At 41.4% G+C, this 17,204-nt stretch overlaps 1 protein-coding gene across 5 annotated transcripts in view; it reads left to right on the top strand.

Annotated features, from left to right (window-relative positions):
- The window catches only part of LOC100707937 (connector enhancer of kinase suppressor of ras 2), a 32,154-nt gene extending 17,428 nt beyond the window's left edge, over positions 1-14,726 (top strand). For 2 of the 5 annotated variants that reach the window (XM_005472023.4, XM_005472025.4), the window contains exons 10-22: positions 602-735; positions 3,506-3,708; positions 3,896-3,985; positions 4,741-4,931; positions 5,030-5,078; positions 5,212-5,390; positions 5,487-5,560; positions 7,930-8,001; positions 8,240-8,310; positions 9,443-9,543; positions 9,644-10,124; positions 13,307-13,497; positions 13,585-14,726. In XM_005472023.4, coding sequence (XP_005472080.1) covers positions 602-735; positions 3,506-3,708; positions 3,896-3,985; positions 4,741-4,931; positions 5,030-5,078; positions 5,212-5,390; positions 5,487-5,560; positions 7,930-8,001; positions 8,240-8,310; positions 9,443-9,543; positions 9,644-10,124; positions 13,307-13,497; positions 13,585-13,632 — 1,884 coding nt within the window. In that variant the 3' untranslated portion in view covers positions 13,633-14,726. The remainder of the gene's footprint in view (positions 1-601; positions 736-3,505; positions 3,709-3,895; positions 3,986-4,740; positions 4,932-5,029; positions 5,079-5,211; positions 5,391-5,486; positions 5,561-7,929; positions 8,002-8,239; positions 8,311-9,442; positions 9,544-9,643; positions 10,125-13,306; positions 13,498-13,584) is intronic. The other 3 variants (XM_005472026.4, XM_013265115.3, XM_005472024.4) reach the window with 2 other exon arrangements.
- The last annotated feature ends 2,478 nt before the right edge of the window (positions 14,727-17,204 follow it).

Genomic DNA, 17,204 nt, shown 5'->3' on the forward strand with positions numbered 1-17,204 from the left:
CACACAGACCACTCAGTGTTACATCTCAGCTATTGGTCAGCTGTGAGTTTGTGCAGCATAGTTTGAGTAATGTCTTATTAGTATTCTATTGTTAAAAAAGCTTTTTTTTTGGAAGTCGATGATTTCTTGTGATTGGATTACATTTCTCCAACTATTCAAGTTAAGCTGATGATGTTGCATATTCTTATTCTGACAATACATTCAGCAAAGTTATTTTACATTGTGGTGCTTAAACACAAAGACATGTTTTCTTTAGAAAACGGTCTACTGTACTTAACAAACAAAGTAGGCTACGGCCAGATCCTCCTTGACCTGACTAAGAGGGATGACTAGACCGCACGCCAGCCTCTCTTCCTCTGTGCACCAGTTAGAACTAGAGCATCAGAAACGTACAGTACACAGCTCATTTCATGGTTGAGATGCTCAGCTGCACAGTCTGAACAGAGCGAACGCTCCCGAACTGACTGACTGAACTGCTGTGAGCTCCAAATTTTCATTGTGTCGGTCCCTGTAACTGTTTCTCTCGCTCTTTCTCTCTGTCTGCCTTTTTCTCTGTCTTTCACACATGCTCACACATACACATACACTCGCTTACACACAGCCAATCTTCCCTCAGAGCCCCAGCAGCAGTGTCGCTACGCCAACCAGCACTTTAAGCACTCCGTCCAGGAGGAGTAGCTGCGCCCTGCAGGACCTCTACATTCCCCCTCCTCCAGCAGAGCCCTACACCCCCAGGTGAACACAGATGTAAAACACAGAAAACTTTGCTTGCTTTGAAAAAGGTTTCCTACCAGAGTTTTCACTCTTGGTGTAACTACAGGGCAGTGTTTTTATGTGCACATTATGTACGACACAGTCATGTTATCTTATTGAGTGAAGGTGTACCGTTGTATCAACAATGGCAGTGAGAGGAGGGGAGTCTGTTTTAAAAGATGTGAAAGATAGAGGTGAAAAATGATGAAAAATATGCAAAAAAAGAACAAAAAGTAATGCACAGTTTATATTTTGCTAAATGTTAAATGTAAAACAAACACTCACTTATTAATTACACCTTGCTGGTGCCAGATTGGACCCGTTTGTGCCTTCAGAACTGCGTTAATTCTTCATAGCATGGATTCAACAAGGTGCTGGAAATGTTCCTCAGAGATTTTGGTCCATATTAACTGGATAATATCACACAGTTGTTGCAAACTGCAAATCAGCTGCACGTCCATAATTTGAATCTTCCCGTTTCATCACAACCCAAACATGCTCTATTGGCCTGAGATCTGTTAACTGTGGAATCCATTTAGTACAGTCAAGTCGTTGTCATGTTCAGCAAACCAGTTTGAGATGATTTGAGCTTTGTGATGGGTGGGATTGTGATTGGGTGGTATCCTGCTTAAAGCATCCATCAGAATCATGGTGAGCAACAATACTCAGGTAGTCTATGGTGTTTAAATGAGGCTCAGTTGGCACTAAGTGTGCTAAGAAAATATGTCCCACACCATTACACCACCAGCAGTAGCTTGAACTATAGCATGGTTCCATGCTTTCATGTGAGGTCTGACCCTACTAACTGAGTGTTGCAGCAGAAACTGAGACTCATCAGAGCATCCAATGTTTTTCCAAGTCTTATCCAATTTTGGCGAGGCTGTGTGAATCGTAGCTTCAGTTTCCTGTTCTTAGCTGATTGGCAGTGGCGCCATGTTTTGTCTTCTGCTGTTGCCTGTCTACTTCAGGGTTTGATTGACCTCTTTCGCATACTTTGTTTTAAAAAAAAAAAAAAAGTTGCTATTGGCTCGATGCAGACTGGTCATTTTCCTCTGGCCTCTGACATCAATATGGCATTTTCACACAGAGAAGTGGTGCTCCTTGATATTTTCTTTTTTCTGTACCAAATCCCAGCAGATCAGCAGTTTCTGAAATTCTCAGATCATTCTGTGTGGCACCAAACAGCCTGCCACGTTTAAAGTCACATAAATAATTTCCGATGCTTGGTTGGACCTTCAGTGCACTATCTTGACTATGTCTACATGTCTTAATGCATTAAGTCAAAGCCATGTGTTGGCTGACAAAATGTTAGGTTTCCCCAAGAAAATTGTTTGATGATTTAAATTTTACCCATCAGTTGATTTATCAGAAATTTTCAGCCTAATTTCACCCATTTCTTGCCACTTTGCCACTTTTTTGACAACTTGTAACTACATAAAAAGAGTAAATGATGCCATGCAATGAAATTCACCTGATTAGTCATTCCAAATAGGTTAGTTTGCTGTATTCATTGCTATTGAATGATATCAGTCTGAGTTTTCTACTACAATATCTAGCCTAGCTCATTAGCTGTACCCTCTGCTGTTTGGATAAACTCTGCAGGAGTGAGTGGGAGTAAGAGAGAAAATGAGACAGTGAGAATCTTTGTTTTCCTTTTTGTTTGGTAGCAAATATGATGCACAACATTTGGATAAGCTTTACAGTGAAACTTCTGAACATGCAGACAGCTTGTTGCACCTCACAGTGGCTGCAGGTGCTTCTCCCACACTCTTGTCACAAAGTTCCCACAAGAACGGAGCCATGTCACATATTGAAAGGCTCGGCTGGTGACATGAGTAATAATTAGTTCCTCCTCAAATTTCAGCTTCTCTCATATGCAAACAACAAACACAGTGCATCGTGTTCTGTGGAAAAAGAAACGCTCTCCTCTGAGAGTCAAAGATAAATCGGGAATTTTTGACTGATGCTTGAAAGCTTTGATTTCCCAGGGTCAGCTCCAACACGTGACTAAAGATAATAACTAATAACGCTACACGATTAGTATTGTTTACCCAGAGATTTTTGTTGCTGTGTAATGTTTTACTGAGTGTATTGTCCCAAGAGGATGAATCTTACTTACTTTGGAGATCCCCAAATGCCAAATCAGGCTGGTGAGCATTATCGAGCTAAATATATGAAGTTTGTATTATTAAGTCTTCGGTGGATGCATGTTAGAAATCTCATGTTAGCGATCACTGTATTTGTAACTGGTTTAAAGAAAGGGAATATAACTACAACAATATGTGTTATGAATTTTAAATCATGAATAAATACCATTAAAATACCTGGACTTGTACCATTAAAACCCTCAAAACTGATAATAAATTGACCGCTGCTGTCGAGAAAAAAAAGGTGTTGCACGGCGAGATGCGCTCCTTATTTTTCCCTGCTGCTATTTCCCTGATTATTTTCCCTGCGCTGTGCTTTGTTTGACTTAATACACGTGTAATTGCGTAAACACTACCAAATACCATAAAAACTAGAGCACAAAATGTGTAGGAATCTGCAGCTGAATATACTCCTGTTTGAGTAATGTTTGATGAAAACTAAAGTACATTGGCAGTGGAAATTATTTAGCCCAAAGAAATCTAAGTATATACAAAAATATATATCTCTAATGGGGACAGATGGGCTCGGAGCAGAACAACGTCTTCTCTCTGATCTTATTCCAAACCCTGACAATAAAATGACTTCCTGCTTTCTGTTACTGAAGAGATGACAAGGGAAGCCTGCCGGATGATGATCCTCAATCAGATGTCCATGTCGCCGAGGGATCTGAGTCACCAAACTCCTACTTGGATCAGGAGTGTCGAAGGCGATTTCCTCTGGTGGAGGAGGATACTATACTGTACTGTTACGAGTACGACCAGAACCAAGAGGGTGCATCAGTCCGCAGGGGGAGCACGCCCACCTACGGTAAGACCTCTGCCTCATCCGAGGATTCACCGCTGTAATCGTGGGAGCCAAGAATTCAAAGCCGTGCAGATGTGACGTCTTAATGTTTCTAGGTGTTTTTGATTTGTGTGTGTGTGTATGTGCGTGTGTGTCTGTGTGGGGGGGCAGGCTGTGTAATATTGCCGTTCCCTGTGCCTCCTTGCTCTAGGGAGGCTAAGGCCCATATCAATGCCAGTGGAATACAACTGGGTGGGAGACAACGAAGACCTGGCCAAGCTGAAGAGAGAGAGCAGGAGAGGTGAGTGGGAGGCAGTGGGAAAGAGAGAAAAAGAAAGGGAGGAAGAAAGGGACAGAGGGAGCTGAGGTGAGTGGGAGGAGATCTCATAATATCCTCACCCTCTCAGATCTCCCAGCCAAAAAGTAGAAGGATGAGCTGGCCTGTCAAAACTGATAACATGCTGGATATCAGCTCCTGCCTGTATCTCCTCCATATGTTCATTATCTATCACAGCTCTCCCCCCTCTTCATCCCTCTCTCTGTTTCTTTTTCCCTCTCAGCTTCGCCGTGCCTCCGAGTTTGGATATAAAAAGTACGCTGTTGCTTTGGCAACTGTATAAATATATTTTCCTAAGATTTTCCCATTTTGCTGGTGACTGTTGAGCTAGGTGGTAAATGGAGTGGGAGGAGACTGAATTGCTTTATTTCAGCCTCAAACAACGACTTGAGTGATGTGTTTGTTTCCTCTGAGGATGCTGCTGATATGTTGCTCCTTTGGGCTTTTCAGAAAAAGTGATGGAGCTATATTTATCTACAAGAGGCAGTATTTGGAAGTTTTGAGGGCTTCCTGCCTGACAACGGCTTCCTCGGTAGATGTTTTAACACTTTTCACATATTTTAGTGGAAAGTCTTGAACCAAAGTCTTGCCGATAGGCAGCAGACGGTTCGGTGTTTATTGACGTGAGTAAGAGCGTGTTGTTAGGATTTAAGGGGAAAAAAAGCCGTTTTGGGTTGTTGTGATGTGTACAATAGTCTGCCTTTGTTGTGTCCCTGCAGAGAATTCTCTGATGCATTTTGAGAGCGAAGACAAGACCTCACGCGAAGACTTTCTCCTGGGTCGCAGCCTGAGTCAGAACAGGAGGAAGACCGAGCGAGGAGCCAGCCCGACCCATTACACACTCGTCCCTGCCCTTCAGATGGAAGTCTCCCGGTCCACGTCTAGCTCTGACTCTGCATCCTTGTATCACGTTAGTCTGTCCTGTCCACAAAAAGTGAAATCATTCTTTGTCAGAATCCACACTGGGATTTATTTCATGCCGTCATGTGTTTTGTTTTAATTTCGCAGGTGTTTGAACGATCCTCATTGCTTTCAAGATCAAAGAAAAAGGGTAAAGGTAGGATCATTTTTCTGGGATTGAATTTTACATGCGTGCTCACTTGTACTCAAATCCTTATATAAGCAGGTGCTTCATAAGTAGAGTTTTCTGAGCCCCCTCCTCTGTTCTGCTCCCCTGCTGGTGCCTGCAGCTGGAAGTCCTCTCACTTCAATCAGCAAACGGCGGATTTCCTGCAGGGACTTGGGTCAGGGCGACTGTCAGGGCTGGCTGTGGAAAAAGAAAGACGCTAAAACCTATTTTTCGCAGAAGTGGAAGAAGTACTGGTTCATCCTGAAAGACACGTGTCTGTATTGGTACATGAATGAGGAGGTGAATATGATCGTTCCCATAAAAGAGTAATTGATACGTTTTAGACTTCATTCTTCAAGCTGAACTTTGAATTGACTCTCTGTTTGCTTATCTCAGGATGAGAAGGCGGAGGGCTTTGTCAGCCTACCAGAGTTTAAGATAGATCGTGCCACTGAATGCAGAAGGAAGTTGTGAGTGCCTGTTTTTACCTGAACACCAAATATAAATGCGCATTGCTTTTGCATTTATGCATGTCACGTATTTGCACACAGCCCTATAAACATCATTTAAGCGGTTATCTTGTGCAAACTGGTTCCTGGCAAGAAAAGGGGCTCATTCTTAATGTCTGTTTTGTGCCAGATTTGATCTTTTCATCCGAGAATGAACAAAATATGTAATTTGTTTAAGCTTTTCATACAGATCTATACTGAAAATTTAATGGACTGACCATTCAGAGCAGTGGGATCGAGTGCCTGACTCACAAACAGCCAATATTCTGACAGCACAGCAGATGTTACTTTGTTTCAGATATTAATTTAAAATTATGAAGAAAAGAGAGAAATTGCCGAAGCAGCAGCTGTACTAATAGTTTTTGGTATATTACTACAACATGAAATATTACAGTAACAAAGATCTTTAAAAAGTTTGCTGACTGAAAATGTCACTGAAGAAGGGTGTGACTCACATTTTATGAGTCACACTTGAAATAATTCTAAGAAATTCTTGTGGGGCTTTTTGGGCCTGGAGTGCTTTCTGGTTACAGATGGAGGGCTGGAAGCGTGATGAGTATATGCATTAAGTGATCGAGTAAGAGGGGAAGGCTGTGACGTAGTTGATGAGTCGGGCAAGACTGCAAGTTTTAAGATAAAGACAGGCAGATACGAAACACTGCAAACTGTGTGCAGGATTAGAAAATAATATGATTTCTATCTTAATTGGAGCATGGCTGCCTCATACAAATTGTGTTTCTATGATGGGTATCATTGCATAACTACCTTCCTTTACTACAGTGGCCTTAATGGATCTATAGCTTGTAGGTATGTTTTAGGGAAGAAATGTATTTAGATTTTTCTGTATAATGAGAAAAATAAATGTAACTTTTGGTTATTTTAAGAGCTATTCTTTCTAATTTTAACTTGAAAGAAAAGAAAATTCTCCAAAATTTTGCTGGTCTAGACCGGGGGTGTCAAACAACTCCAATACAGCCCACTGATCAGCTTTGGAAACAGTTAAGCAGGGCGTAAATTTTAGAGTTTTACAGCTTTTCCTACTGATAAATACCTTGCCCATGACTATTTATGTTACGCCAACATTTTTACAATTGGCCCACACTAACAAAACAAGCTAACTTAATTAATTAATAAATAAATAAAACATTTTCAGTCAGTCAACAAAAATAATATGTCCTTTATGTTTGTTTTTAATGTTTTTGAATGAGAGGACTGTCTAGTCAGTGTGCTACCAAAAAAAAAGAAGTAAATTTACATATTTATTTCTTCTAATTTAAGCCCAAACAGAGAGATTTCTTTCATTTACTATGGCAATATTTCTTGAAATTGAAATGGCACGTGTTTTTCTTGTATTACTTTATATTATATTTTCATATAAAAGACCTCGGGATGACTGTTGTTGTGAACTGGCGACAAATATATACATTTGAATTAAATTGGATATTCATGTATCAGGGAATTAATGTCTAGTTAAGTTTACTAATTCATGTGTAGTTAAATGTTTCGGTGGTTTGGCTCACTTAAGATCAAATTTGGCTGTATTTGGCTCACGGACCGTTTACAACAGTCGAAATGACCTTGTGCTGCGGTTTACTTAGCTTAAAGAGTTAAAATCATTAGGACTGAAGGATTAGATGGGTTTTGGCATGGTGGTACAGTAGGTAAGACGGTTGCCTCATGGTCGAGTTTGAGTCTGCTAGATAGCTGGGGCTTTTCTGTGTGGAGTCTACATGTTCTCCTGGCGCCTGCATGGGTTCTCACTGGGTATACTGACTTCCTCCCACAGTCTAGACATGTGAGATTAATTGGCAATTCCAAATTGGCCATAGGGGTAAACCTGAGCATGAATAGGCGGTTGTCTGTCTCTCTGTAGTTGCACTGTGACAGGCGACCTCTGCAGGGTGCCCCCTGCCTGTCACCCAGTGATAGCTGGGATATTCTCTAACTAGAATTAGATAAACAGAAGGATGTATGGCTTGATGGGTTGCTGTTCAGAGTTAAACAACAGGAATATTAGAGGGTTTGGGGTTGTGTTTAATAATTATGTCTCTATCTTAATTATTTATCTTAATGATACCCTTCAGCTTTTGGGTTGAAGACTGTGACTGTATATAAATGGAATCGTACTTCATGAGGCTGACTCCAACAACCCAAAATAATCAAAGCGCTTTATCTCATGACGCGCAGTCTTGCTGTTTTTGTGTCAGCATGAATCACTATATGCACGGCCATGTGTCGGTTTATTTTTCCAGTCGACAGCATTCACATAGAAATGTGAGCCATACGTTGATGTCCTTCTGCTTACATGTGATTAAATATGTCCCTTTTAGTGCTTTCAAGGCTTGCCATCCGAAGATAAAGACCTTCTACTTTGCTGCGGAAAATGTAGACGACATGTCCCGGTGAGTTAATGAGGCTTTTATAGCCGTATTGCACACTCCCCTAACATTTAGACCCATACTGTCTGCAAACTGAATCCCCCTACTAATAGACTGCCCTCTCTGTTTGAAACAAAGTAGTTTTGTAAGTTTATTAGTCAGACAGTTGAACACATACACGCACGCACACACACACACTGGCATGAGATGTTTCATTGGATGCTGAACTGCTGTGCGTCAGTGCTGTTGTTCTCCCCCACAGGTGGCTTAGTCGTCTCAGTATGGCAGTGGCAGGCTACTCTGAGCAGCAGGAGAAAATGCGCCAAGACCAAGGTGAGATTAGTCACAGTCTGTGTTCACGGTGCTGCAAGAATTTCTTCAGCTGTTACAGGTCAACAGTTATATAAAACTGATGATTTCTAAGCAGTGGGACACCACGCTGTTGCTTTTCGATTGAGGAATTACGTATATAAAAGTTGAAACAAATGCGTGAATAATTATTTTGCCTAGTCTTCATTTGGCAGAGGTTTTGATTTGCTGTCAGAGGCTCACAGCAGTAATTAAGCTGCTGTCTTTACTGTTTAGAACTGGAGGTGCAACAACTTTTGCACTAAAAAATGGACAAAACTGCTTGTTCCAACATTAACGTTTCTTTAAGAAAAGTGACTGTAGAGAGTACTCCATTTAAATTCTTGCTTCTTTAGTTCGGTTAACTTGCTTTAAAGTAAAGACTTCTTTGTCTGAATCTTTCCACTGGGAGATGAGCTCATTAATTATTTATTTGACTGTCAAAGTTTAGAAGAATTACAAGGAAATAAATGGGGATTTGAAAATTATAACTTGGCTTAGAGTAAATTTTATGCTATGGCCTGGGAAAACAAGACCAGATGCAGGGGATTCAATAAACAGATTTAGATCAGCGGCAGAGGCGTTGTACTTCCGCTTTACATCAGATTCAAGAATCGCGTCTTCGTGCTGAGTATAAATAGTAATTTTAAGGGTATGAATAAGTTCTTCAGCTTCTTACAGATGGACCGGAAACAATGTAACTAACCCTTGCGCTATTTAGAGGAGCCTACGTAGGAACCGTGCATGGGTGGGTGGGTGAGAGCAGGTTTATCACTAGCTTCATGAAAACAGGGTCTTTTGCTTTACAGAAGAGTTTCTAAATTAGAACCATAACACCTCCAGAAGACCTATAAGGAAGTTCTCACATCTTAGATTCATCCTTTTTCACACTCCACAGTGGACCTGGACTTGTACATCACACCTACCCATCCACACTCCTGCCACAGTAACCCTGTCAGAGCTGTTAGTCAGAGTTTGATTTTTCCGACCTCATGCAGGTGTTCAGATTGCAAACTGTATGTGTATGAGAAAAGTTACCCCTTTCTGCTGCATGTAGAAACAGTTGATTTTGCTTGTGCCTAGAAGTATTAACTCAACAGTACTTTGTATATGACAGATTACTGGAGTGAGAGTGATCATGAGGACATGGAAATGCCCTCAATGTCCAAACAGGACAGTCCACCACCACCTTATGACACCTATCCTAGAGCATCCTCAGTGAGTCTGTCAGCTTGTAGTTCAGAAATTTATGGTTGATTTACTGAATTTTCCTCTGCGGCACACGTTCCTTATTTTTCTTCTGTCTGTTTGTAATTAGGTGAGTCCTTACCTGGAACCGAAACGCGGACATCTCTCCTCCTCCGACACCTTTCAGTCTCGTTCTTCTCATGAGGAGTTCCGCCCGGAGTCTCAGGAAGGCAGCAGCAACAATGGCATCTCCCCCGGGCCAAAGACGAGCAGCCATCGAAACTCGTGGCACGACCAGATGGAAAGCAACACACGGATGCACTACCTCCAGACGTTTCCCATGGAGGAATCCTTGTTATCTGAGGACAGGGACCAGTTGGCGATGGAGTACCGCAGGCAGGCCACTCTGCCTGCACAGCGCAGTCTGCTGCAGGAACAGTACAGAGCCCTGCCCTTGCCCCTTAGGGCCAGTATTGATTCAGAGGCAGGAGGGAAACCTCGCAGCTTCACACTTCCAAGGGACAGTGGCCTCCATGCTATCCTGGCTGCCACTGCTGCTTCTGACCAGGGGGAACCACAGCACTATCCGCTGGACCGGTCCAGAGATGCAGGTCAGATTCCTTATATGAATTTTCAGTTTTACTACAATATGCTGCCTGTCATGAGAAGCCAAACAGTTGCAGTCTTCTCTTTTGTATTTATTTTATAACATTTTTACAGGATTTGAATTCACCAAAGCCCCTTATGATTTAATAACACTGCTGTTAGGCTATAAACCAATAGCAACATGCTGGCATGGCTAATGTAATCACAATTGTAATCACAATGTCCCCAACAAGTCTTATTTAATCACTGTTTTGGAAACTTTTCTAGGACAAGTAAAAAGCTTCTCTAAGTGGGCTTTTTATTTACGTATTTCATGTTACAGAACCAAATGTCTAAACCCCGTATTCATCCAAGACCTTACTTTCAGCATCAAACCAACATCCTATTCCAAAGTGACCATGAATGAGGGAATGAGATGTGCAAACTGTAAAGTCCTGCTGCACTCTATAGCTAACAGAAAAACTAATAAAATAATTATTTTCTTAAAAACTGTTTAATGATGGATTTTTGGGCTATATACCAATAAAGCTTAGGCCTCAACCTGTGGTTGCTAGGGAATGATATGATTGGCAGGTGGTTGCTTCTAGTTGGCACTACACCAAAAAAAGTCCTTGTGATTGCTTTGCTTATTGGTAGATTGCCGCGGTTGCCCATAGTCTGCATGGAAGATGCTGATTTATCTGTTAATACTAATAATGGATTGGATTTCATATAGCGCTTTTCAAGGCACCCAAAGCGCTTTACAATGCCACTATTCATTCACTCTCACACACACACACACACTGGTGGAAGCAAGCTACGCTTGTAGCCACAGCTGCCCTGGGGCAGACTGACAGAAGCGAGGCTGCCATATCGCGCCATCGGCCCCTCTGGCCAACACCAGTAGGCGGTAGAGTAAAGTGTCTTGCCCAAGGACACAACGACCAGGACAGAGAGGCCAGGGATCAAACCGGCGACCTTCCGGTTACAGATGCGCTTCCCAAGCGCCTGAGCCACTGTCGCCTCAGAAACTGATTGGTAGTGAAACTGAAAAGTGCAACGCAAGCTGCCTTCAGACTATTGCCTGCCTCACTGCTGCAGGTAATATGGTTCAAAAGGCAGGGCAGTGAAACTGCAGTGGTTTGCACTGCTGCCTCACAGCAAGAAAGTCGTGGGTTTGAGTCCACTGGCTGGCCGGGGCCCTCCTACATTTAGTTTGCATGTTCTCACTGTGCATGCTTTGGACTCTCTGTCCAGTTGTTTGGGTAATTCATGACTGTGAAAAAACTTGGCTAAGAGTATGAATTTGTGCGTTAAGCCCAGACTAGTGGACCTGTTCAGGGTCTACGTCACTTCTCATCCTATGACAGCTGGGATAGGCTGTGACCCCACTGAACTCCACCCTGAATTGGTTAAAATGAATGAAATGTATGGATGGATTGAAGTATTCACATATGCTTGGCAAGATCTTTTTCATTACTAGCACAAGTTGACATTCTTCTCACAAATTTGAGGCATATTGCTTTGATTTAGACAGTCAGGCACCACCTCTTACAACAAACGATGCGTTAATCACCGTGTCTGCTGTATTCAAGAGAGGTCAACAACAATATCCACTTACATTTAATCAAAAGCGTTAAATACCACTGAACTGAAAATCAGTTCAGATTAACACATTTGGAGCCTGACAGGTGGCTGCGATGAAGAGCTCCTAGAGCTAATCTGACAGTTTTGTGGGGGTACAAAAATGTTGAGGTAGAGATGAAGACGTCGCACCCTTAACAGCATCACTGAACTCATTCTGAATGGTCCTGCTGTGAGAGCCTCTCCTGCTCAGTGTTATATGCAGATCAGTCTTTTCATCAGCACACGGCTGTGCAAATGCGCTTATTTGTCATCATTTATTTTATTAAAGCTGCTAACAGGCAGTCAGAGCCAGCAAATGTCAGAGGTTGAATACTCGCTATTATTGCTTTATTGGATTGGATTTAAAGCCAGCCCATTCGCCATCCCTTGAAGTCCTCCGGGGAAGTTGTCTAAGTGAAACGAAATTTAGTCTTATTTGATACTGATTTATCTTGGCAGCCCACTCTCTTTTTCTCTCTAGCACACTCTCTCGCTCATTCTTTCGCTTTCTCTCTCTCTTTTCTCCCTCTTGCCTGATCGAGATGTCGTCGTGCCTCTCGGCGGTGTTTGGATGGCGAGGCGAGGAGGAATCCTTTCAGCCCAAGTTAATGTTGAATTCAGAATGGGATAAAGAAGCTCGCCCAAGGCCCCTCTCTTCTTGTCCTCGTTTATCTATTGCTCCGTGCGTTCGGTCTCTCCACCACTTCCAATAAGGATGAGAAAGCAGACACAAAACAGGCGGCAAACAAAGCGTGATACATTTCAAAGCACAGCCCAAAAGCCTCAGAATGTACCACCCTGATTCCAAAACACAAAACAGTGCGACAACTCACATAATCAGAGCTTTAGTGCAGTGCATGAGTGTTGGCAACAGGGGGCAGTGCATGAAAACAGGAGACAAATGGGGTTTGGGTAGCTTATTAGAATAATGCATGAGATTCCAGTTTCCTAGGTTTAAGGTCCTTTTTCTTCCTTTATTGCTGTCTGAAGAAAAAAAGCACACATAATGCATGTAGCGCTGAATGATGTCTTAAAAACAAAAGAAATGTTCACTCATCTCGGGAGACGTCCATAGGCTACATAATTAGTCAATAGGCTAATCAGTAAAAAATGAAAACTAGAACTGATTAATCCAATTAGCAAAACATTTTTTTAATCACTCCAGGCATTAAAAAGTGACATTTTACAGTTTTTGATGTCTTGAATTAAAGCATACTGAATCATTTTGATTTTAAAAGTCTCGCTGACTCATTATTTGCTTCAAGTTTTAAAAGAACAAGGCACTATTGAGGAAATGATTAATAGATTAACGGTAGTAAACAATGACCCACACCCCAGAAAGCTACTAGAGTAAAATGCTGCTTGAATATAGTTTAGTTTTGGTGCACGGAACCTGTTTCCAGAAAAACGATGTTGTTCCTTAAAAATAGTCGTTTCACCAGTCCTTTGTTACCTTTGGCTGTCTGTGGTTTCATGCTGCCAAACATGGGAGCGTTGTTAGAGGGTGTGAAAAGGTAACAAATCTCAGTTTCAACTTCAGTTTATTAATGTACATTTTTTGGTGCATTTTGTGTCTTGCCAGGTCATGGACGTGACTGCAGGATGCAGACGGACTCTCTGGTGGATTTGTACCGTGCCCTGGAGCAGACAAACCTGTCTGATCACAGACCAGCCAACCGCCTGGAGTACAAGCGCTCGTTTGTCCGCCGAGTTAACGACCCCCTGCTGAATGACAAACTTCACCGCTTGCGGATCCTCCACAGTTCACTCAATGTATAACAACACATTTGAGCATGAATTATTGTTTTATAAACGAGTTGCATTTGCTGATTTCTGACTCGTGCTTTTATCTTCTTGCAGAACGTCCCCCTTCAAGACACAAATCGGTCGTTGGGTTTTTTAGGGTAGCCTATTGAGGATCGGTGTGGCGGTGACAACTAAGCTGTAACACCTCTGTCTGCACTTCACACTGCTGGCGTCCCAGTGACAGAAATGAAAGGCACCAAAAACCATTGTTTACCTTCTTGGTTCTCCATCTCCTCTCCTTTACACCACCTTCAACTGCAGTCCCCTTGCAGGAGCACAAAGACTCGCTATCCCTATTTTCCTCATTGCTTTCTTTTTAGGATGAGGGCTTTAACAAAAGGCAAAAACAGATGTCTGGCTTGATGAAATAAGTTATAGGCTCCCAGGGTTTATGGCAAATAAGCACTTTGATTCCACGTCAGAAATTTGTCAGAGAGGTTTTTAAATCATTGCTCACGTGCATGGCCACGTCCCTTTGCTTCTGTTGAGTTGTTTGAACATTATGCTGGAGTTGTGTGCAGCTGCTCATTGTGCACAACATTTGGTTATGCATGTGTGTTTGATTCATGGGTATGTTTGTTCTACGAGTGTACAGGATGTTAAATATATATATATATATACAGATATTATGATATTACATTACAGCAAAAGTGACTACACAGTGTTTTGGGTTACTTATACAAATTGTAAATCAAGTGCTGTGCCTCAGTGATAGTGAATGTACATCGTACTTTTCCAAGAGAGGTCAGAGAAGACACAGAACGCAAGCTATCCCTCAAACCAGAGGCACAAAAATAAAAGGCTTGGCAATAATGAACTCGTATTGTAAATTACAGATGAACGATCAGAATAGTCGTCTATTTTTGTATGCATGCTGTCTACCTGATTGTTTGTAAGACATTTTCTCCACCCCTCGGCTCACCCGCAGTCCCTTACACACCCACACACACTCATGCACACAAGCAGCACAGTGTATTTTTAATTCTTATACAAACGGCCCCAGAAAAACGAATCATTTTCTTTTTGATTGTGCACCGTAAAAAGCAGAATAACCGTATTTATTAAGTGTTTAATGTGCAAGCATGCTTTGTAAGACTAAAACATTGTACCCAGCCATGTGACTCACATATCACACCTGTGCCATATTGTAGCTGCATAATTTTTTTTTTAAAATAAAGTACATACATAAGAACCTCTGCTGAGTGTTTTTCTTTCTTTTTCTACTCCTCTCAGTAATGATGAGGCCACTCAATTTACATGAAACTTCAGGTTTTCTCATAATATATAATTAATGGAACACGTGAGACTAGTGCTCTGTTTGCAGTGCAACTGTTTATTTAGGTATGCTACTACTGGTCTAAAGTGAACCTGCGGGTTCACGGGACAGCTGCACGTCATTTGCCCCAGTTACATTAACACAGAGAGAGCACGCATTTATCTTCTCAGCCTCAAGAATAAAACAGCAGCCCCAGAGGGAAAAAAGCCTTTGTAGAAGCAGCACTGCTCGGTACTGTACGTGTGCCCATTGTGAATCTCTGCATGACAGTTGGTAGGAAAATCCAGTGTCATTACACATAGCTTTGTTGACAAAAAATCAGTCAACCTCCACAAGGCACAGAAAAAAGACAGCCTTTAATTTTCTGCCACGTCCTTCTGCAGATGCCAGGTACTCCATCCCACTGTGTTTGTGTAGCCAGGGTATTGCACTATGGCCATATGGAGATATTCAAATGGGACTTGTGATTGAATTGTAGTTGAAGCTAACAGAGAGTGGAAGAGAATACCCCAAATTGAGTTGCCAGGTTTCGCACTTCTCCCCAGAACGCTGTCTCACAGGTGTTAATAGTAATGACTTTTTTGTTGTTGCTGTGATGTATATTGTATTTAATTTGCATGAATTACAGTAATGTTGCAAGTACAAATTTTGCTGCTACCTACTGGAAATTAAGGAGCGGTCCCACAAATATTACCCCACGATTATACTTAGTAATGTCCTTGTTACTGTGTCAAAATGCATTCTTCTTATATCATGTTCCATATCAAAATGTTTGGTTCCCACCAAGAAACCCTCATTGTGTGTTTTCCTAATTAATAATCCTCTGTGTCTAGAATCTGCATTTTATACATTACATTACACATGCAATACAACCATGCTTGCATGCAGACAATATTTACTTCACCAGATTTCAGCACAAACGTCTCAGTACTTATTCAGTGTCATAAAATCAAACTTGTAATTCCCATTTAGATGCCTTTTCCCCAGTGTATCCCCCTTTAGAACATCAGAGGTAATAACTGTGTTTACACAGCGGGATCATTTATTCTCCAGGTACTTCTCACAGGTCAGCTTTGGTCTCATCTCACTCTCATTATAAAGTAGGTCATAATCGTATCCACATAAATAGAAAATACTGGCTGCTAATAAGCATCATTATCCATTCACGGGAGTTCTTATTTATTTATTTGTTTGTTTGCTGTGTTAAAGACAGTGTTAAAGACAGATATGATGAAAACAGTCTGAATTGAAGATTTAAATCATAGTGCTGACACGTGTTAAAACAATGCAACCATTTGTGATGTGAACAGTTGAGCTATTTGTTCTAAGCTCTGACAAGATGAGCTGAACTAAATTTCTAAGTCCAATGCTTCTTTTATTAGGTTAGGTCTAAACCGAGTCACAAAAAAAGGTCTACACACACAGATTCACTCACAGGGTCTTAGGCTTCATATATTTTGGGATATTAGCCAAAGTATTACAACATAACTTCCTCTTTGCCTTAATTGCATGTATCCATTTTGTATTTTCTAAGCGGTTAGAAAGTTAGTCATTTGTGATCATCAGATTTTGGATAAAATAGATTGATACTACTAAAAGTGTATGAGGAAAAATACTGCAATTCCAGCCCAATAACACAGGAATTACACTGCATAATGGCTGCGACAGCTGCGATGAGGCTCAGGATTCATCCAGAGAAGGGCTACGTTATTGCAAACAATTCCATGCAAAAAATTTCCATTTACAAAATGAGAAACACACAAACAGCGAAAACAAAACTCTATTCATACGTGCAGACTCAGCCAGACGTTACACACCGGCCAAAATGACTCACATATTTTCTCATTTAGTACTCCCTGTTTATGCGGCATCTATTCTCAGCTGAGTCAGAAAGCTTTGTTAATCATATTTGGGCCTGAGAAAGTTCATTTACGAATGCTTTTGTTGTCACGTTGGCCTTTAGTGAGCTTTGTGTTCCATGCTTAACCATTTTGTCAGCGATTCACCACAGAGTCATCCCAGACATTTGCAGTCAGTCTTCAGTTTTAACTTCTACCCACTCGCGTCTAACTTGATGAAGTTACAGAAACTAAAATTAGTGGCAAAAATTTGTTTTTTTAATGCTTTTTTTTGTTAATGCGGACATTTGATATGGAGTTTTTTCTTCAAGCATTTTCATAGTACTTCTTCCCCGTAGTAGAATCAGGTCTTTAATCTCCTTGAATCCACTCTAAGCCTTTAAGTACTTGGTAATATCCTCTTAACGTGACATAGGTGTTATCAACCTGATTTAATGAATGTACATGACTATCAATAACCAGGCTAATAGAGCAGACTATCCCCCACAATTTGCTTCGCCTTGTCAATTCTTTTGTTTCTTTCACTTCATGGTGTAAAT

The sequence above is a fragment of the Oreochromis niloticus genome, linkage group LG10 (genome assembly GCF_001858045.2).
Source record: "Oreochromis niloticus isolate F11D_XX linkage group LG10, O_niloticus_UMD_NMBU, whole genome shotgun sequence".
In the NCBI taxonomy this organism is placed as follows: Eukaryota; Metazoa; Chordata; class Actinopteri; order Cichliformes; family Cichlidae; genus Oreochromis; species Oreochromis niloticus.